Here is a 22,655-nt window from a genome sequence, read left to right as displayed (position 1 = left end):
CAGCAACTTTTTGGAGGGTGAAGGGTAGCATGGAAGAGAAAAGGAGCCAGGCCAGGACAAAAATCAAGTAATTTACATAAACATCATTTCCTTCAGAAATCACATTTTCAAGTAATTTCAAATTTTGGGTTTTATCATTACATACTGATCACAAAGAATTTGCATTTTGAAAGGCAACGAAACTCCTTGGTCAACAAGGACATCTAAATGACGATTATGAACAATAAATTAATATAAAAAATGCAAGCAGAAAACTTCATAAACTAAAGAAAATTATGGAAATATGAAGACAGAGCAACATCTGCTCTTACTAGCCTCTTTTTCAATGACATTTCCTCTTACTGTTTTGCTAGAAAGAATCTGTGTAAAAGTTAAAATTTCTGCTAAAGGATTGAAAGGCTTTATCATGGAAAGAATCTACTTTGCAATAAAGGTAGAACTATGCTTATATGAACTATGCTATTAGAACTATGTTTATATAATGTTATTAGAATTATGTTATGTGACTGGCAGTAATTCAGCAACATGCTTGGCATTTCACAGCTTCTGTATTTGAAGACTGCAGGTTCAGTGTATAGGTACAGAATTTTGTGTCTGGAAAAGCAATATAGACTGTCAGGCAATTAAAAAAAATGCAGAAATTTTGCTTCTATATATAACATTTGCTAACAATACTTTCTCTTCCTCCTTTTCTCCCCCCTACACTTCAAACAAATTTAAATTACTGAATTCTTATTTTGCATTCAGACATTTAACAGTTGCATGCGGGAGCAGGGAGATAAATTAAAAGGCTCTGATGAAATTCTAGCATTAAAAAAAAAATCTTGAAATCAAGACCTGAGGAAGAGTGGGAAAACTCCACTGACAACAGTGCTCGAGAAATTATTTTTAAAAATTCATCAGTCCCTTGAATACTGGCTTCACTCAGAGTATGGCCCAAAACCAAACTAACCCACCCATCACTCCTTCCTTTGACTCATTTTCAAAGTGGAAAGCAAAGTAGAGCAACAACAAATGGCTTTCACAACGGGAGAAGCCTTCTGCAAGGAAGCGACTCCCCCAAAAGGAGGCTCCGACCGACCCACGGCATCAGCCCGCCTCTCCGGGGAACCGATTTTCTAAACGCTGTGGCCGCCCTGCCCGCTGGGTACTGCCCTCCTGGCCCAGCGGCCGGGAATTTCTGACTGCCCTGGATGATTCACCGGAGCCAGGGAACCAGAGCAATTGCAAAACTCCTAGCAGCAGTCCCCGGAGGCAGCAGTGCGGCTGACCTCAGCCTCTAGGAACACTACAGCGTCCTGTCAACGGTGAAGTTTCTTCCCAGTTCATACCAGTTAAAGGTCAGTTAAAAGGGTTTTTATTGACCTTAAATGATGGTCATCTTTTCCGCTGTAACTTCACTTCTCCATGTTCATATGCAAGTCGTTACTTTAATCCTGCTTGGCTTTAACAATAAAATTGTTAATCAGTTCCACAGCCTAATTATACACATGTTTATTCATTTTTTTCATGATTGGCAAAAAAAAGTTGTGTTCCTTTCTTCTTTTATGCACAGAATCAAATGGGGGAAACACAACTTACCTTGTCATTTTCTATCGGTTTTTGAACACCTTTTTCATTTTTTTCCTCTCAAGCACAACATTCCAATTTTTTCAGTCTTTTTCCATACAAGGTTTTCCCAGGCTTCTAACCATTTTCATTGCATGTCTCTGAAGCCCTTTTAAATCAGAGATGGTGGCTGATTCTAGCTGCACTATCCTAAGGTTAGAGCTCAATCACTGCAGCACACAAAGTCCTAAACAATATTCACAGCATCTTGTTTTGGTACACATGGCAACATTTCTTTCTCGCTTTTGTTTAAAAATAAATCAAGACAGTTAAATAGGAYGCAGTACAGGGCACATCTGTCAGTATACTGATCAATCCACAACAGCTACTTTCTTCAGCATGTGAAAACAGTGCAACCATAGGTTTTTGAAGGCATTACACTTGTTTCATTTAGGCTTCAGAAAAATACAGCTATGCTTACTGGCAACACTGGGACCAAGGAGATGAAAGGTTTGTGCACATTGACCTACCTCAAAATCTATCAGCTGCAAGTTGGCAATAAGTGTCACCAGAAGGCCACTGTTGTACAGCTCTTGTGCCAGCTGAGCCACTATTTCTGTGGGTGGCTCCTTTTCTGTGGTACCACATAGAATTTCCTTCATCGCTTGCAGGGATTTTGACACTTCTTCTGATGCCTGTGAATCAACAGATAACATTGGGGTTTTTTGGTTTTGCTGTTTTTTTTGAAACAGGCTTTATTTATTTTAAAAGACAAGCCGTTCAAAACCCAAGCTTCAAACTGTACCTACGATGACTGCATCTATTATTAAACAGTTTAACATTTTTAGGTAGTCACTGAGGCTGGACCATTCGCACTGGACCCAGCAGGTCCCAACAAACACAGAGATGCGCTCAGCGGAGGGCATGCCCTCAGTTACAGACCACGGGCATAAGACAGAGTCCGAAGGGCACTTACCAACCTGTGTTGGCCGGATGCTCTACACTTTGGGAGACGCATGCCAAACAGGGACACTGGGCAGGCAGACTCTGGCTGCCAGGGTGGATGCTACATGGCCTCCCTATCCAGGGCTGCTTGCTGCTGGATTATCCCRGCTCCTTTACAGATAATCCAAATAAATCCTGGTAACCTGGCCAGCTGGCACTGCCACAGCCTGCTCTTCCTTGTCACCTATGTGCTGAGYCAGTATCTTGAGCAAGGACTTTCTCTACCGAGTTCCCAGGCACTGAAGTTTCAGGCTGGAAAWTTATTAAACAACCAAACTTGCTTCCAGTAAAACTACAGCTGCCAGCAAATGAGCTAAATTAAATCTTTCCTCTTCTACTCCCACCTGACTTATTTTAATTCCATTCAATGTTTTAGGTGCCTAACCTAGAATACAAATCAGGAATCGCCTTATGAAAGCTTACAAAAGAAAAATAAAAGAAAAACGTGTATAAACAGGTTGTAGCTTGGTGTTMATGGCAGTCAGTAGATTTAAATTAGATTTGAACTATAATGTCCCACTTTCAAAGGGAAACAACCACCAGTTACAGTGAAGTAGTTCTGTCTCACTCTCTCCTAGGTTTGTTCCATTTTATATGTGTGCATGTGTGCGTGTGCATGTGTGTGTGTGTGTGTTTCCATTTTATATAAATAAAGACTCCTTGAAGCAAAGGCTTAAATCCTAAGTGCTCTGACCGTTGGGCTATGAAAGTATGGTGCTTTCTGGGTCAGGGTACACTAAACCCATGCATGGCCTGCACCTAGTGCATATATAGGGTTAGCTGGGTTTTTTGGTGGGGAATGGGAAGCAAGCAAGGAAGAGCTTTGAAAGCCAAGCTGAGAATGACAGGAAATCCCTAGGCAAGGTGATGGAAGCTTCTGAAGGAAGGACAGCATTTTACATCTGCATTGCAAAACCACATAATTGAAAGGAGCGTTTGCTTAGCTAAGCAGAAAAGAAAAGAAAAAAGAAAGAAATCCAGAAGGATACACACAGAAAACTCAAGAGTCATTTGTAAAAAGCTAACTGGATGTTAATGGATATTGAAACCTAGATCAATAATTTCAATACCTCTCTCACATACACTCTCTCACATACACATCATGTTTCCAAATATCACTAACTCAGTCTGTGTAAAAGAGCCCCATAGTGTTCAGGAGAGACACCTCTGGACTGGTGTTATCTCCCAACATTACTGAACCAACTCCTGGATTTTATTCATACTAATGTAAACCTAGAAAAAGCCACCTTCCATTTCATCCGCCTGGGAGACTGAAGCATTCACTTTGCACAGTATAAAGGTACATTTCCCCCCAATCTGTTTGTATTTGTTTGCAGTTTTACACTGCTTTAGATAGGCCAACACAAGTGGCATGTAAATGAATATAATTGTGTGATAACTTCAACCATAGTAGGATTGGTTTTGTTCCTTAATGTAGCTCAATAAAAGAGCCTATTTTTAACCTATAATATTAGTGGTATGTCACTAGAGCTATCCCACATAGCACAGATGGGATTAACAACAGGGCGCTATCTCGTGAACTAAACCTCTAAATTTTTTACAGGAACTGTGCAAATACTTCCATATACATGGAAAAAATGTTTGGCTTTTCATCCATTCTGCATGGTAGGGTGTGAAACTCTGGCATTCTGTGGTTATAAATAAGTAACAATAGCTTTATGTTCCTTTTAAATATAAGTAGTCCTCTCTGATACACAAAAGATGTCTGCAGGATTCAGTTTTAGTTTTAGTTCTTGAGAAGGAGACCAAAAAGTGTACTGCTGAAGGAGAAAGAGCAATTACAGAACCCTGCAGTGCTGGTGGTGGTAACRGGGCACCACGGCTATATTTCCCTTATCAATCCACCATCTCATCCTCTCCTTTTCTTTGTCTCTTGTACATGCAATTTAAATTTCATGTTTAACTTCTTCCCCCTTTATATTCTCTGGGATATTCTGTAAACTGTCATTCAAGCCTCCACTAAAACTGACTCCTGGTGACACCTAAGGGACTCTCTTCTATCTCTATCCCACAAGATCTATCTGTAGGAAAACCACAATCCTAAACCCAGACTCTTCAGTTAACAATCACTTCTAGCCTCCAATTTGACATAATTCYTGCTTAATCTTACTACCTTTTTAGAATGATACCCTAATTACATAAGCACTGTTTCTAGGATGGAAACTTGCTCAAAACTCAGAGAATAAACRCATTCCATCTCAAAATGAACCAAAAAAGCAAGTTTGTTCCCTAAAATACATGGAAAATAAGAGACAACAGAAACRAAGCTCTAGAATAACTTTTCATAAGAAGCCAGGCAGCTCCTGCTTTAGGAAAATTTGCAAAAAATCACTAACCAACCCAAACCTCAGCAGGATGCCCTTCATCAATGCCACAAACAGGACTTCAGTGACAAAACCAGAGAGGCAACAGAAACTTCAAAGTCTCTTATGATTTCCACGCAACTGTTCATTTCGCATCAGAGGTGCTCAGATCCAATGGCAACAGTAACACGATGAGAGAAAAAGTGCTGCAACTGTCACTTCGCTAGAAGTTATGGAGCAAAAGAAAAGGTCACAGGAAACATCTAAGCACTTTAGCCGTTTCTCTCATTCTTCCACCTAAGCACGGTCTTCTTCCTGGATTATTAGGCTGGGCCCCTCTAGGTATATTATATCAGGATTGAATTTATTCCATTGTATTTTGGAGGAGTCTGTTAGAGGAAGAAAAGGGGGATGGGGGCTACCGTCCTTCATAGAATCCTAAACAGAACAATTTATAYTATATACAAGTATCAGAAGTGGAATATGTTGAACTTCTGACAATTAAAGTTACCGAAAGGGCGAAGAAGCAGAAGACAAAACGCAAGCCGATTCCCAGCCCACACACTGACTGAACGTTTGTGTTGCTCTCGCTGCACGGACTCGCTGGGTTGTGGTCTTCGTTTCTCCCACGCATGCWCTACATGCATCTCAGCTCCCTACCTACAAACTTGTGACAGTTTTGCCTCGGATGAAAACTTTAGAGGGTGGTTTTGGCAAAAATGGTCATTTCTTCTCTGCTTTGTCCAACACAGGGAATAACATGGTTATTTACCCACAGAGCACAGTTTGTAGTGACAGGCAGCCCATAGCAGGTTTGTGGATTCATTTTGGCATATCGCATTTTGCATAGATGTTGAAATCTAACAATTCCTGGATTAGTTTAACCTTACAGACTACATAGTCAGCTTTGGAGCTGGAGCACAGACAAGCTTATATACCTTCTGTAAGTTAAATTATAAAAATGTTCGGCCTCCTCTGCTGCTAGAAGTAGGGGTTTTGTCTGCATTAATRTGTCTTTCCATACTTTTCAACAAGTTCAACAGCTAGTTGGACACTTTGTGAGCTGAAGATACTGGATCTCAAGTCTGGTTTCCTCACAGATCTCATCATTATTCACTTAACAGGATCACAGCAGAAAGAAGTTTTAAATCACCATGGTCATGAGAGTAAGTTCAGTCTCTGAGAGCATATTATCAGATGCTAAATTGATACACTATTCGATTTTGTTCAGGTTGCTGCTTCTCTCTAGTAGGAGGCAGTTTCTATTGTGTGTCTACGTCCAGGCTTCTGGCACCTAGTCAACTATAAGACTTTTTAGGTGCTAGTGCAACATGTACTGCAGAAAAGGCCACTCGAGCCGAAAGCAATGCAAGGCAGGAAATCACACCTCTTAGTATTTAAAAATACTTCATGCTTGAGGGCTTTGTAATTCTCTGGGATTTGAAAAAGCGCATTATTGCTCTGATCTCGTGGCCGCTTTCCTTTTTAGTGCTAAACATGGCTCAAAATGCTCATGGCTGTACGATCCCAGCTCTTCTCGGAGCAAAGGGGAAAGCCATCTTCTCCAGTTCTCCTGTCTATATGAAGAATTTCCTCCCAGAAAGACCTCAACACTTTTCTCTCCCATTTGCAGCCTAATACAAATCTGAAGTCCAGCTTCCAAAAGTCCAGTCTACATTACAAAGTGGCTAATGCTACTGTGTCTGTGAAATATTTCAGTGTTCCTGTGTTATAAAACATCTGGACTTTTTTTACCCCAGGGCTAACATTAGGTTAAATTTTAACTTGCTTTGACAGGTCTAGAATACGGTTTCTTAGTTTTGACTTTTTTTTTTTTTTTTTTTAACTGATCTCTACTGGAGGGCCAAAGTGCATAACAATGTTCTTGGGGTAATAATTTAGTAGGCTTGGAAAAAAACATATCATTATTAAGGAACGCAGCCTAAGCTGTCACATTTTTCTTTATATTCTATAATTATACAAGACCATTTAATAATATGTAGCTTTTCTACTAAGGGATTACAAAGTGACCCTATGGGTCTTAAAATTTTTCTATTCTTGTAGAATATCCCATCTTCTTATAGAAAGATTTTAAAGGGTAACATAGAAGGTTGAAACAGAGGTCTAATCTGCTGTTCATGCAGAAGGCTGAATTTTTATTTCCATAGTTACATGATTTTTCTCCATACTCAAAGGCCAAGCTGCCTTTCCTGCAATACTGCTTGTGTGTGTTATAGCAAAATACACAAAGAAGATATTTTGTTTTGGAAATAGAAACTTTGTAAAAACAGGTTTTGAAAAATCCCATGGGACATCATAGGGATGTTTTAAAAAGAGGCCTTAACTTTAGCAGCTTTACTTAAATTTCTAGCCATACCAGCTGGCCTAGTACTTACAAATCTCAACCTCTCCCTACAAATTTTGTTCTGCCCTTTTCCCTAGCTACAATCTAGAGTAAAAAACACCACTTATATCAGTTTCACACTTATCTTAGAAGTGTCATATTTAGTAGCTCTGATTCAGCCCTGGTAGGCTTGTCAAAGATGGAGATAAATGGATCTCCTGCTACTCACTGTAGATTCAGTTACCCCTTCTTGTTACTCCTCTTCAAGGCAGATTACAAAAAGACATAAAAGGGAAAAGCGTCAGGCCTTGAATAACCAAGGGCCATGGGCTCCAGTGCAACTTTCATAACTTTCCGGATGTTATCTCTATTTTACCTTTGTTTCATGGACAGGTCATCCAGCTCACACACACGTACACACACACATTACAGGCCAGAATGGCTTATTCTTACTTTTATCCATCCAGAGACTTAATGCAACATGTATGACCACCCTAACACATGAAACTCTGCTACCTTTCCAAATTCAGACATTAAATACACATAAGACAAATACCGAGTTCTGGTATTTGGCATCTGTATATTGTTCAGGAAATTCTCAACTGTTCATAAGAATATAGAGAACGGGATCTTGCAGCTATTTGTATCACTAGCATATTTCCAGTGTCCTGGAAATACAAAAATATGTTTCTAAACTGATGCTATTTTACACAGCCCCATACAGTAATATATACACAAAATCTGCCAGTGTGATGCAAAACACTCAAATGTGCAATCCAATGAACTTCCAGTATTGCATGTTACACATTAGGATCAAAAGCATAAGGCTCCCCCGTTTGGTTTTGTCTTGTTTTAGCTTACAGACCCATTTAAAGATATTCTCACTGTGTGAATCAAACCAACTTCTCTCTTAAAAGAAGAGTAGCAAAACGCCTCTCCCTACATGTAAGGGCTCCTAACAGCAGACTCTGAATCCAGTGTCTGTGCTGTTGACTGAGTTACTGTTGGCACAACTCCATGCTGAAGGGCTATGCAGGAACAAAGTGTGAACTTCAGCTGAACACTTAGGATCAGCAGGCACAAACTCAGTCACCCCTTAGCAAAACATTATGGCCTAGTGCTCAAGCAGGTTGGTAAAGACAAGTTGGTCAAATATACACAGTAGGAAAACTCCTTCTAAAAGGCAGTATCATTAAATGGAAGAGACAGCTTTGCCCTACCTGGCCACAGATTCCTTTCCTGTTTTTTAACGTGCACTTAAAAAAAGAACTAGAGGTTATAAGATGCTTAAAAATAAAAAAGCAACAAAAAGAGCCAAGTTTTATACTCTTGGCACCAGCTCCTAACCTAATACTATCTGGAGTTTCTCCCATCTCTAGAGGAATCAGCAGAACGGGGAAGCCAAAACATGAARTGTTCCACCAAATCCCAGGACACGTGCGCTTTGTGCAGAGTTGGAAGTAATGGGGGCCAAGCCCTTCTTACCTTATTCACTTGGCTTAACCGTGCACCAATGAAGTCAAAGATAATTTTGCAACTGATGCTGGCAGGTGCCAAATCAAGTCCCCAGATACCAGCATTCCCAACAGCCACGCAACTGTTCATCCATGCAAACGCACATCGCGCTGTCCGCATGCGCTGCATCTTATAAACGGATCCCCGCTTGCTCTATCAGCAGAGGGATGAGCAAGGCAAACAGGAGTAGAAGATGGCTTCTTTGGTGCTATGTAGAAGAGCAGGATTTATTGATATAACTACCTGTTCTGGATATATTAAGTCTAACAATTAAAATACTGCTCTCTTGACTCTTCTGAACAGTACCAAATTTGGTACAGTACCCAGAGATGAACAGAGCACAGGTTACAGTGATCTATCTGAATAGYCTTGTTACATATATTTAAATGCAAGTGAAAGAGGCAAAATACTTCAAGTCATTTTATTTCCAGCTTTACTGCAGCTTTTACTGTATGCCAGAAAAACACTCAAAGAGCCCTGAATCCGTTTTAATTCACTTGGTTTCAGGTTCCACAAATCTTAGACCAGCTATGCCAAAAACCACATCTCACAGCTCACCTAGGCCAAGCGCAAAGGCAGCTTAGGTGAAGTTTCAACTGACCCCAGATCAGTTTGCATTTCTAAATTAAAATCACATGACACTTTAAAGACTCTTCTTGCTGAGCTGGTTCAGAAAACGTTACCAAACCTGTAGGCACCGTTGATGGCACTGAGTCACGGGCGCCGCACCCTAGCATGTTTGGTTAACATGAAGTACATGCTTCAGTGATATACTGTTTGCAACCTGAACTGCTTTATGCTGACCACAAGACCTTAAGAAGTAAGGGAGTCACCCTCTTTTTTTCTGAGATGAGTCATGCATTCATTCTATTAATGTCCTTTACAACATCCATCAACAGCATCCATCAACAAAATACATGACTGCTTATTAGCAATGAATTAAGCAGTACAACCAACATGAGACTGCATGCTCTCAGTTCTTCAGGTTTGTTTAACAAAACTCCTCTCCACTGCTGCTAACAGGGTTTCTCCTCCCCTGCTCCTTGCTCATGCACATCTTCCAGACGGCTCAGGAGTTTGCACCAGAAAAAAGAGGTGCAGAGCCTAAGAAAAACAGCTTTGCAGAAACCTTCATGTCCAAGGTTGTTAAATACCTCCTTTCTCTTCTAGTTAACCCCGGAATGGGTATTGCTCATTAAATCCCAGGCACAGTTTGGTTCCATATGACTGGGATTAACTCCTTATGAAATTTAYAGAAATCTGTAATAAATGTAATTGCTCTACGCTACATCAAAGTCCAAAGGGGAGGTCAGCAGGGCAACCGCACGTGTCACAAAATCACCTTACTTATTTCAGATGTTGGGAAAGAGGTGGATGCTGGATAGGAAATGCTTTAGCCCACTTTTCCAGTCCTGTCTTACCCTACTTAATCCTCTAATTGTTACATTTGCTTTCCCAGGGCTGCAAGACCTTCTTTGAAGTAGATTTTTAAAAAGGAAAAGAAAAAGAAAAAAAAGAAACAAAAAAAAAGAAAAAGAAGATATTAGAAAGAGCACTTCAGAGGAAGAGGGGCCATGTGGGGTATGCCCTATCAACCTTCAGAGTGTAGCTTAGAAGACTGCAAGGCTTTAAACACACATACACCCATGCAAGCAAACACCCCCCCCCCCTTTGCAGAAGATGAAAGTAAGGAATAAACATTCAAACTTAGCCTATTTTTCAGTTGACAATGTATTAAAAGCATTATGGCAACACTGCACACATTTCCCTCCCCCCAAAAAAAGATACATGGAGAAACAGGGTCAAACCCAATCTTTATCTAAGGAGACAAGTTCTACTGCAATCAACAGACCAGCTTTCACATGCTGAAAAAGTCTGAATGTGTCCTATTTTATGACTAGTAATAAGTATCATTCAGAGAAAGTGTAAACTTCCGCATATTATTTATGCGTATAATACATAGGAATATACCTTGGACAAGACGTAAAACTGGCTTTATAGTTACACGTGGCACCCCTTTGCCCTCTCAAGCTGCACCCTCCCCCTCTTCCCGTTCCTCAAAAAGTCTCAACTAATTTACTATTAAGCTCTCTCTACCTGTGTAGGGCATAGTTTGGTAGGAATGATCRTTTTTGCTCAATTTAAAAATAGCACATCTGAAGCCCAGATGGTTCTCCACTGAAAGTTGCATCAAGTTTTACCGGAACGGTCAAGTCTCTCCCTGTCTGACCTTGCACCATCTCCRGTGCCCACGACATCTCTACCTTGTAGTTGATTGCTCAACTCAAGAAAGGAAACAAAGTTCTCCTCTTTCAGTTATTTAGACCTTGCCACTCTCCTCTGCCAATACCCTGTGTCTTAGCAGTCATCTCAGCCCACATATTACATTTGCTGCGTTACAATAAAAGCTAAAGTGCCAGAGGACACACCACCTCGTTCAGGTCTCTGAAGCAAGTTCTACTTGGCAGCTACTTTGCAAGGGAGCAAGATCAAGGACACCAGGAGTCATACTCCTAGAAGTCCTGGGAAGACCTCCGCAGTTCCCATGGCAAATGACAAGGRGAGAGAAATGGGAAAAATCTGAGCACCCCAGTTCCCAAACTGCTACACTCACAGGCACATACGCTCCCACACCTCTGGCAGCATAGGACCTGGGGCTCCCTGCAGGCTGCTCAAGAACCAGAACTGTGACGGCCCTTTGATAAAAGCTGGACACATTTCACCTCCCTTTGGAGCATAAGCTGGGGGTTCAAAATTTTACAAGTCTCTGTAAAGCATAAAGAATAGTATTGCACTTCTTTGCTTTTGTTTCTAGTTAAACTTCTATAAACATACTAACCAAAACCAGCAAAACATTATTCATTTGTCTAGTGGGTGAATACAGTTTGAAAATCAGTGAACCAGCAAAAGTCCCATCCTGGTCTTTTCTTCCCCAAATCAAAACGTAAACCACATTCAAATAAACACAGGTCTACTGAGCTCACAAACTTTGTGTATATATAGTAAGAGACYTGGTGGTGTGATTGCTTTAACAAGAGCAATTTTCCCTGCCAAGTTTTAAATTTATCTTTGTCACAGAACTAAAGATCTTCCCTCTGATTTAATTCCCTGAATGTAGGACCACTAATCAAGCTATTTGCATTAATAGCTGGATTTATTTCAGACCAGTTCAGTGCAGCCATTTAGATGACAGGTAACATTACTGAGTAATCTGAGATCTTCCCTTTGGCCCCGGGGAGAAAGGCCCTTTGTGCTTCTTCTGCATCCGAGCGCAAGGTCCTGATTCAGCCAGCCACGTGAGCGTAYGGGCAAATGCTGCCTAAAATAGTGCTGCTGCTTTGACTTTCTGCCTTGCTGCCGAAGCAACTGTCTTCCCTCCTCTCCCCGACCACTCACATTCATCCCACTTGTGGTGGTGGRAGGGGTTGTACAGAGTCAGCAGATGGCTGGTTTCCCTGATCTCAACCCCACCTGGCCCCACCACTGGCAATCTCATACAAGGGCAAAACAGAAGGCCAAGGTGAGCAGGCTTCAAGGCTGCTCCCCATTGAAAGCAGCGTGGATTTATGGATTAAACCAACTGCTAAAGTCTTCAAAATATGGGATAATTCAAATGAACACAATTCACATATGTCTGTTGGGGTTTTAGATATTTTCAATCGCTTGTTTGYGTTCCATTCAATCTAATGCTAAATAAGCACCATTATGAAGTTTGCAAGCTGTTTCCATCTTAATAAACGAGGAAAAATCTTTYGCATCTTTTACTTGGTAAGGAAAATACACACCAGCTGTTCTGAGTTTTATGAAAAATTTAAATCAGGCTTTCAATTTTCTAAGAAGCCTGAATTTCTCCTACTTTGTCACTGACATCCAAATAAAAAAGCTGCAAGTCAAAACCCTCAAAACCACAACTGAGAGGAGTCATACTGCAAAGCAAATTAAAAAATCTAGAGCTTCTGCCTTGAATGTCGACTTTAATCAGGTTCTGAAGGATACATGCAAGAGAGGAGGGATGAAGCTGCTGGTTTATTTATTTATTTTCAGGTTTAGTTCACAGGCAAATTCTCTTAGAGCTCTTCAGTTAACTGAAGGTATTGCAGGGTGAGACATCAAATACCAGAGGCCTTGCTGAAATCCATGTGACTGATGTTACATAATTAACACACTCGGAGCTACTCTCTTTGAACCTAAAAGTTTCAAGAGAATTCCACTAAGGACACTAAGGGAACTAAGGTTCATTTCTAATTCAAGCTGGGAGAAGCACAACATCTGAATACAAACATCAGCTGCATAAAAACTGCTTCAGCATAACTTATCAGTTGCTTCCCTTTCCCTTGTCAGTCAGCTTTAACCTGAAATTAGCTTGCTGTTAGTTAAAAGCACATACTTCTTTTGGCCTCTAATACAGCAACACTACAGAGGGTCAGAGCCTCTGATACAAAAAAAAAAAAAAAAAAAAAAAAAAAAAAAAAAAAAAAAAAAAAAAAAAAAAGTTTTGATTCTATGGAAAGCCTAGAGTCTTACGTGGGAGTATTTTCTATGCTGGGGTGAGCCTTCCTGCCTGGTCATCAGAGGAGTGCAGGGGCTGAAGAAACTCAGGTCCTTTCACAGAGTTAAAAATCAAAAGCAGGATGCAATACTATTAGCAAAAAATGCAGCACCATAATTAGAAGATGAGTAGCAGAGTTCATTTAGGAAAGGTGCGCACAAAAAAAAAGTTTAGAAAGGATTGACAAAGTCAGATCTCTTTTATACACATCTTTATATATGCACTTTAATTGGCGGTGTCATTTATCGCCATGCTAAAACAACTAAGAGTAAAGCATTTTTCAGGTTGTCTTGCAGGTCATTTTGCTAGATTTATTACTGTTCAAAGCAGCAGTAGTTAGTAGTTTACCTTTCTTTCTGGATGAAGCTGCTGGATCTCAATTTTTTTTTGACCCCACACCTGTTGCCCTTTACTTACACGTGATTTCAGTAGAACTCTCATACATAAAGCTACTTATGTGTGAAAGCGCCTGCAGAATCAGGGCAGCAGGTGAACACAGTTTCATTTCCCTTATTCTGCTGTTCTCCCAGTATAAAAACCTTATCGGTCTTCTATAACATTACCTCATACCTTGTCTGTCTTTTTTTCTTGTTTTTCCAATATGGCCATGTTTTCTTTCAGAATTTTCACAATCTCAGCAGGATTTTTGTGTGATTTACTAAACAAAGGCATGTTCTGTCTTCACCTGGATTTCTTCTTTCAGTATAGAAGAGGACTGCCTTAAATCAAATGAGAAACAAAAATAGCTTTTAAGGTTTATACAAAACTGCAATAAAAACACACAGAGACATTATGTACAAGACATTATGTACACTGTATCTTGCCGCAGCTGCTCAAAAAGGCACACAAATTCTGGGATACAGACATTGCAAGCTCATGCAAGATTTACAAGCCAGCATGAGCATATAGAAAGCAGCTACTCAGCACTTACACAGGAGCCTCAGACCTACAGCTCATGTCCGGTGCTCCCATGAACCTGTATGCAATACATCCAACATTTCTGGATGTTAAATATCTGGCAGATTCCACTGCACTTCTGGTTGGATTATTTATTTATTTATTTATGCCATGCTTTACGAGTTTTATCCAGGTGCAGAGTAACTTCAGAAGCCAGCATACCAAAATTTCTCCTTTGTTTAAAGCACTGCAAGATAAGGTCCCAGCTTCTCAGTCAGCACCCACTCAATTACCTTTCTTATATTAAAAAAAAAAAAAAAAAAAAAAAAAAAAAAAAAAAAAAAAAGTCTAAAGGTTCTTGAAATGAAGTAGTTTAAGCTACCCCCCAAGTCTTGGCAGACTTCAGGAATCCTTCTGTACCAGTGGTTTCAGATCCCACTTATGTAAAACTTTGCCTGACTTAAATACGCAACAGAGGATCAGGCCCAAATATGGGCACCACTGTTTTCATGACATTTAAATGAAAGACAGAGCATTTTAATGAAAATATTTTTGTTTGTTTAATTTAAAACATTCTTCCTCTGCATGGCTGGAAAGGCAAATACCACATCAGTGTAGAAACACATGAAAGAAACCAAGCAGCTTAGTTTCAGCAGGCTTCTGATCCTGCAAAGCATTAAGTTGTGAGCTCCCATGGGTTTTGCTGAGGGGCTGATACAAATATCAGTACTGAAGTAACTGCAAAAGACTACGGACCAGATTATGCTATGGTTAAACCAGCCCCACTTTACAGGGAGAGCACAGCACCGTTCTGGCCTGCATTCCGGTTGATAGGACATCAGGATGAGAGAAAACACAAAATCAAAAATAATCTCAAACTTTCATCTCTTTCCACAACAAAAGACAATAACAACCACCAACCTCCCCGATTCACATCTGCAAGATTACTTGTGAAAGCACACATATATGCAAATCACTCCAATTTCCCTATTCTTTTTCATCTCTTACATTACATCTCTACAATTTAAAAAAAAAAAAATATTACACAAGAGGTTTTAAAGGAGAGAATTAAATGTGCATTACATATATTTTTTTTAAAAAGGCAGAACTGTGTAACGTTTTCCCAGAGGTCCAAAGAAGACACTTCTCTCACGCTGTTGTTATTGCTGAAATGCTTCAGAGTCCATCATGAACCATGATCCCATCTGTGCCAAATACCCATGTGATTCTAATCCCAAAATATCGCCCAGAATTAACACAGATTATATGCACATTTTTTCTAATAAATAATAAATAGCCATCATACAAAATTGTAAATTTTGCATCCAATCCATAGATGTACTTAAAAAAAGTCCAGACAGTCTGCCCTGATATCTTGTTAAAGACATTTCAAAATATTTTTTATTATGCGAAGCAAATATTTTTAAATGTCATATTTAAACTGAAAGTTCCCTAATAGTATCCAGAATAGATGAAATTGTATACAGTTTCTCATTTGTTGCTAGGTTAGTTTTACAGAAATATTTTCACATTCAGCTTCTGAAAGTTCAGGTTTCCATTCTCATGCTCTGCGTGGTTCAGTTCAAGCTAGTTTTTATTTCTGAAGTTTTGGCTATGTAACCTTCAATACTTGGCCGAGCTCTAGACCAAGGAGGCAAAAGGAGTGCTTAGCACTGCTCCCATGGAGCTCAAAACTGTGATTTTTGGCAGCATCACCTTGACTGGCAACCGAGCGGAGTTGCACCTCTTGACTTGCCAGCACTCAAGACTGACAGCGGGGTACACCGAACGACGAGCTCACTCGGGCACATCCAGCTCCACGCAAGGCCTGGAAAAGAACGGCCCTTTCAGCGKAACTTCATGCTTACAGCCAAATCAAGCATTACACAATAAATTTGTTCGAAAGCTGCTAGCGAGCACTGTACAACCCCACACATTCTGCAATTAAAAGATTAGTAGTACAGAACAGACTTAGAAAAGGATACGATTCTGCATGGTTTTATTATCCATGAAGACAAGGCACTAGCATATGAAGGCACAAGAGAAAATCTGACAGCACAAGCCTAATTTGTATGTTGCATTTTAGAAAGATCTCTTTTCAGCCCAASTGTGGCAGGTTAATTCAGATTACTAAAGATATCCTTTCATCTCCCCCTTCTAGATGTCTCCAAACACAGAAAAACATTAGGGGAAGTTATTTGATTTTTAAACTGAAGGAGTCACAAACTAGAAGGTCTGAGACCAAAAGTCCATTATTTCTAACTGGTGCATTGACTATGTATTACAAATACTTTCCTTCTTCCCCTTCCCCCACCCCTGCAAAAAAGAAATAACTTACATACCTATCTAGAATATAATGTCTGTATTTAAATAATCACTAATGTTGCCATAGCTCCAGCATGATTTTCCAGTACAGTAGCTAGACTAGGACTTTTCCACTGTATAGTTCCTGGCTCACCCTGATACACTACGGCACAGATCAGTGATAACTGATCCTTAAACTTCACTTCAGACCCTACCAATGTCCTGATCACAACAGGAAGATCACTGATAGTATGGCAGGAAGGGACTCAGGCTGTTGGGTTCATCCCTCTGCTGAACAGTGCCAGCTCTCCACTTCATTTATCAGTCTTACATACAAAGCAAAGCATCCTTTGTATGCAAGCAGAGGGAGATGGAGAGGAAAGGGGGAAGTGATGGCCATTAATGGACAGAAAGGGGCATCTAAGATYGCTCTAGGATTTATTCCTTTCCAGGACACAATATTTAACCCATCAGCATCTGGTAGGAGTTTCCATTCACGCAACACTTCAGAAAATACGTGCTGGTAAGGTTACCATCAKAATCAAGTCTGCTTTCCTTTTCCATGCATGAATCTCTTAGCGGGCATGTGCTCTTCACACTTAACACACAGAAGCAAATGGTGGTAAAATCATTTTGCTGAGATTTGGAAGTTGAACCCCTTAGTCTTATTGCTGGCTGTTTCATAAAACAAGGACACCTTCCTCCAGAGTTGTTTCTCGTGACCAGATTCTCTAGCYGTAAGAATTAAGAGTCTACTAAAATTCTGATGACACAAAACTGGAAGGTGTCAATACAGAAGAGGACTGAAATATCACTACCTGAGGAACTGGATAGGCTCAAGGACTGAAGTAACAAAAATTGAATAAAAACTAGAAGTATCAGGTAATGCTCTTATAGACAGAAGAGTACCTGCTTCAAGCTGAGGAATTACCGTGAGAAATGACAAAGAAAGTCACCTGGTGACTACACCAATATTTTACAAAAGGAGAAARACAAATGCACATCTATGATGAATTAATAAAGTAATTTCCAGTGGAAATGTAATATTCATGTCTTGCACAAAATATTAATGCAACTTCATCTGGACTACTGTACACAATCCCAAACATCCACAGTCAAATAAAACCTAACAAAATCAGAATTGGTGCCAAAAATGTCCACTCTTCTGTCTATAAGTGTATTACCTGATGCTGAAATTATTCACCTTGGTTAGCTTAAGAACAAAAAGATGGGGAAATAGGATTATAGTGGGAGTAAAAAAAGATTAAGAAGTTATTTCAGCTAATAAAAYAACAACCTTTTTTTATAGCTATAAACTGCCAATGAATAAACTTAAGCAGAAAATTGAAGGTTTCCAGCCACTGGAGTTTTGAGAGTTCGAAATAACCAGGTACGACACAGAGCATCTATTCATGAAGTTTTTGACACAGTTGTCTGGCAGCAAGGGACCGGGATGAATGAGCCCCCTTCCAACTTTCCAGGAAAACTTCTTCCATCGACTGGTTATTCAGTGGCGTATGTTTTTATATCAGAAATGCATTGCAGTCACTTCTGATTTCCTGATGTGGAACAGCCAACTTTTGTAACACTGGTTGTGATGATGATAGTTCACCCGTGCTCTTGTCAGGAGCTGAGGAGACTAAGGAAAGAAACAGCTATTTCCCACCAGACTGACTTGGACCACCTCCTGGTYGTGGGGAAAACACTCGTGCAGCGTGGTGCGAGGAACGGTGCGCTGCCGGAGTCTGCTCAGGCTACTGGTACAAACAGAGTGTTTTAGCCTACGGTGCTGGTGAGTCCAACATATTTCAAGAGTCCTACCCTCTCAAAAATACTTTCAGGGAATGTTATTCAGTGGAAAARGGGTTTTGCTTTTGTTTAAGTAACAAAGACAGCAAAGGACAAATTTAAAGCAYCACTTTTAAAATGTTTACCATGTGTGCTAAAGTCAGAATAAAGAGAAAAAAAGCATTTCACATAGACTAAAGCAGTTAGTTGAATCCAGAGGCACACGAGGTTTACCAGGAGTGAGTTCTAGGGTATTCAGTAGCCTGTCAGATATAACACAACATCTCTTCATAAGCAGAGCGTGCCTTCCCTCAGACACCTCCAACTCTGCAAACATTTAATTAATACAGAAAACACACTTCCAAAAGAGCTGTAGCATACTCTTACTCTCTCCTCTCTACAAAAGGAAACCTGAAGCACAGAAGGATTAGAAGACTTGTCCAATCCCACATAAAAAATTAGTGGCTGTCCCAAAAATAAAATCTAAATCATTTGACACTCCAGCCTATGCTTTATCAGCCATGAAACAGCTCTTCTGCCAATTCATCTGCTCATAAAGAGAATATGCTAAAAAATTGGTGCAGCTAGAGCTCTTTAATACAACTAAAACGCACACTAAGAAATCCAGTTCTTTTTATAGTCACTCTCCAAGTTTCTCTTTGCTATTAATCATATACTTTCTTAATACATTACAGTGAAGTTGAGCTTTCAAGAACAATGAAGGAAAAATGTAGACAGCAACATTAATCACCAGCCAATCCCACTATAAAGTGACTCAGTTAAGCAGTTCAATAGCAAACACTTCCTCCTGCCCACAGGCACAAGAATGAGAGCATGTGATCCAGTCAACACGCTCTTCTCAGATGTTCCTCCAGACAAGCGATCTGCTATCCAAAAATGAATGAGTGGATAATTTCCCTCCCTTCAAATTGAGACAAGTGAGGACCAGACACTTCTTTTCTTACCTCTTKGCCTTCACCTACTTATTTATCAGCATCAAAACATTTTATTAATTCATCAAGGGTGAGAGGTTCTTTTATGGAAAAAAAAAAAAGAGATCTGAATTTTCTATTCACTTCAGTGTGCATAAAACCTATGCATCTGAGGTTTTAATTAGCACACTTCCATCACAGTTTTGCTAGATTAGTCTCAATATAATGAATGAGATGCTTCATTCYTTCTTCATTATTTCTCCCACAACATTTGGTAAAGTTGTTGCAATTACAGGGTCAAGTAGTCAAACTGGTAAATGGAAGACACATGAACATCTGAGCAAGTCCAATCTGTCCACTCATGTGCAGTTTCCCTCCTAGGACTCATGTTTCATTCAGAAAGCAGGATGAATCAAGGCTATATAAGAGAGCTTACGTGCAACAAAAGCCCTAACGAACTGCAGATTTTGAAAGGTATGTTGTAAACGCGACAAAAGATTAAGAGAAGAGAGAGCAGTTTTATGTTAGAATGGATGAACACTGTTCTGCAACAAGATTACTCTGAAACMCAGGAATTCACCCATAATAAGCCTTGCAGTTGGCTACTTGGTRCATTCCTGATTTTGGAAGTACCTGGAATGAAGATGGGTACTGGCTGAAACTTCATCTTGGAGATGCAAAACATTGCAGTAATGCTTACTACTCCCCGCCAACACACACCTTTTTAARCAGGTGGCCTGCTCCTTGAAGATCAGACGTGGAAAATGTACAGGCGATTCTGCCCCTAGGCTGTYTACCACTGTAGAATGGGAAGGTCACTTAATTRTATGATACTATTGTAAAATTAAAGGCATTRATGGTGACAACACTYGAGCGCTGTGATGTTGCTCTATGGAAGCACTCAAAGAAATTAATSATTTTATATTTAATTGAGGGCTTGGATGCCATACAATAAAAAACCTACATAGTCTCTCAGCAAACATGGGGGATAAAATGAAACACTGAATAGCTATCTGGTTGCCGAGGTCACAACTTAATAAACACTTCGTCCCACGACAGAGCCATTCTACCCTTCGCCTAGTCACATCCTCACACTACAACCTCTGCTGGACCGGTACAGTTTTTTGGCATGGCCATGTGCTGAATCAGGCCAAAGAGCTGATAAGGAAAAGCCTCATGGGGGRAAAAAAAAGGCAAATTGGTTTGCAAACCAGTTCATAGTCTTACGAACAGTTATACTGACATAACGCTGGGGGGAAAGAAGGAAGGAGGGTAGAGAGACAAAGCTGCTGAAGCAGCCACTACAGGTGAGATGTTCCTTAAACTAATGGTATGTCCTCAGTAAGGCAGAGAGAACAAACCGTTTTGATACAGGTAAATGCCAGAATTAAAGTTAGGAACATTCTGAGCATTTGACTTTGCTGTCTAGAGTTCTTTTATTGTAGCAAACCCTGTGCTACTGTACCCACTATAAAACATATATCATAAAACAACATCTATGCGTTACAATGCTTTACAACGCTATCTAACATTCAGAGTCTGAAACCATACCAAAATTTCATCCCTACAGGATCATCCTTGTACCACAGGATTACACAGACTCCGCCACTGAGGCTAACAAACTAGCTAAAAGCAGCAGATTACTACATCTGTGTTGAATAAAACCAGAAATATAAGAAACTGGTAGTCACTAAATTTGGCGGGATTGGAGAGAGTCAAGASAATCTGGGACCCTTATCTCCATTCATCAACATGGAGGTCTTCCAAACCTAAAAAACTAAGAACTCAATTCTGTGCCTAATTGTAGTCCAGAGCAAAACTCCCACGAGCTCAGCTGAGCAAAGCAAGGTCTCTTAACTAATGTTTCTGAAGTATGCATGATTCTGAGATAACACCCTTTAACTGCTTTTAATTTACTTAAGTAAAAGGAAAACAAGYTAAGTTTCCATTTTTAATCATAATAACTGCAGAAATAATGGAAACTAGTTACAGAATTTAAATAACACAGGCAGCAGCCAGGAGAGAGCAGGACTTCCTCTAAATCCCACTAGTGAGGGATGTGAATAAGGTTTYGGCTTTTTGTTTCATATTACTAAAAATTACCTCTCTAAACAGCATTAACCTGCCTGTGCCTTTAAAGCCYGCTGCAGTACTTTTAATAGCTTCTGAACACAAAKTAATTTGGTTTAGCACCGATTTCACTTTGCTACTCAAATGACTCCAAGAAAGTCTTTAATCAGAAAACCYTCCCTCAAGTGCAATGCAAGTTTTGCCTGAACACAGGCTTCACAAATAGCCCGTCTCATGGAACCAGCGTGTCAGGTTGACAAGACCTATGAACAGAGAGGTGGTTAACGTACTGGTGACAGTTCACACACATACCCATCTTGCATTCGTCTCTAATAGCTGCTGAGTTCCTCACGCCGGTGGCTGTGCTCACATTCCCCTGCATCTCCAGAGAAAGCCCGCAGCTGCAGGCGGTCAGCGGGAGAGCAGCAACAGAAATGATATATTGCAGATATTTTTATTTTTGGAAACAGTGCTGTAAATAAGCCTATTTCCAGAGATATTCCATGGACACGGCGCGCTCGGTCCCAGAGCCAGTGCCTTATGTAACAGGAGGAATATTGTTCAGGATTTAAAAAAAAAAAAAAAAAAATCACTCCTGCTAACGCAGTTTACAAAGCTAAAAAAAGCTAGCGGCATACGTAGAGAGAGCAAATAAGCGAGCGATTTATGCTGAAAATGCTCTTGCTAACTGGGAAATGCAAGTTGTACCAAATCGCTTAACTTCACGCAATTCGGAGGTAGTCGCAGCCGATACTCACCGCGGGCAGGAGCGTCCAGGCTCGGCTACGCCGCGGGCAGCAGCTCCACGCCGCGGTGCTGAAGACAGCTCTCCGCCAGCCCCCCAGGGCGCCGGCCGCGGGCGCCCCTATTTATTTGCCATTTAGCCCCAGTTCGTCCTTATCCTTGACACGTGGCAGCGAAAAACGAGCTGCGGGCATCCAGTCGCTCGCCCGCCTTCGGAGCCGCTGCGCGCTGGCGGCGCGGCGCTCGCCGGAGCGCGCACGGGCTCGCCCGCGCTCCCCGCGCCTGTAAATTTCCACTGCCCTCCGGCGGCAGCCGGGCTCGGGGCCTCGCTCGCCTCCTCCTCGCGGCCCGGCTCGCGTGGGTCCCCCCCGCCCCGCGCCCCCTTCGCCGGCCCCGCGGCCTCGCCTGCCCCCCGCCGGCCCGCTCTGCCCGGGGAGCTCGCGGGAAAGGGATGCAACAATTTGGCGGCGCTCCTGGGAGTTCCCGTCCCCCTCCTTCGGCCCGTCAGCGCTGCTCAGCGCGCAAGAGAGGCGAAGGGCACTTCGTCGTCGCAAGAGGATAATAAAAAAATCAACATGCTAATGCATGGGAGCCTCAAACTCCGCTAGCCTACGGTATTTTCTTTTTCTTTCTTT

The 22,655-nt window shown here is 40.9% G+C and overlaps 1 protein-coding gene across 7 annotated transcripts in view; it reads right to left on the bottom strand.

The window, feature by feature from the left end:
* Positions 1 to 22,655, bottom strand: part of CAB39L (calcium binding protein 39 like) — a 62,243-nt gene that overhangs the window by 21,367 nt on the left and 18,221 nt on the right. For 3 of the 7 annotated variants that reach the window (XM_085324942.1, XM_085324945.1, XM_085324943.1), the window contains exons 1-3: positions 22,035 to 22,365; positions 13,856 to 14,004; positions 2,079 to 2,243 (exon numbers count right to left, since the gene is read on the bottom strand). In XM_085324942.1, the coding sequence (XP_085181068.1) occupies positions 2,079 to 2,243; positions 13,856 to 13,957 (267 nt within the window). In that variant the 5' untranslated portion in view covers positions 13,958 to 14,004; positions 22,035 to 22,365. Of the gene's footprint in view, positions 1 to 2,078; positions 2,244 to 13,855; positions 14,005 to 22,034; positions 22,366 to 22,655 lie in introns of those variants that run through there. The other 4 variants (XM_085324948.1, XM_085324947.1, XM_085324944.1 and 1 more) reach the window with 2 other exon arrangements.

The sequence above is a fragment of the Rhea americana genome, unplaced genomic scaffold (assembly GCF_003343005.1).
Source record: "Rhea americana isolate MKP2758 unplaced genomic scaffold, rheAme1 scaffold_95, whole genome shotgun sequence".
In the NCBI taxonomy this organism is placed as follows: Eukaryota; Metazoa; Chordata; class Aves; order Rheiformes; family Rheidae; genus Rhea; species Rhea americana.
This window is presented reverse-complemented; position numbering and strand designations above follow the sequence as displayed.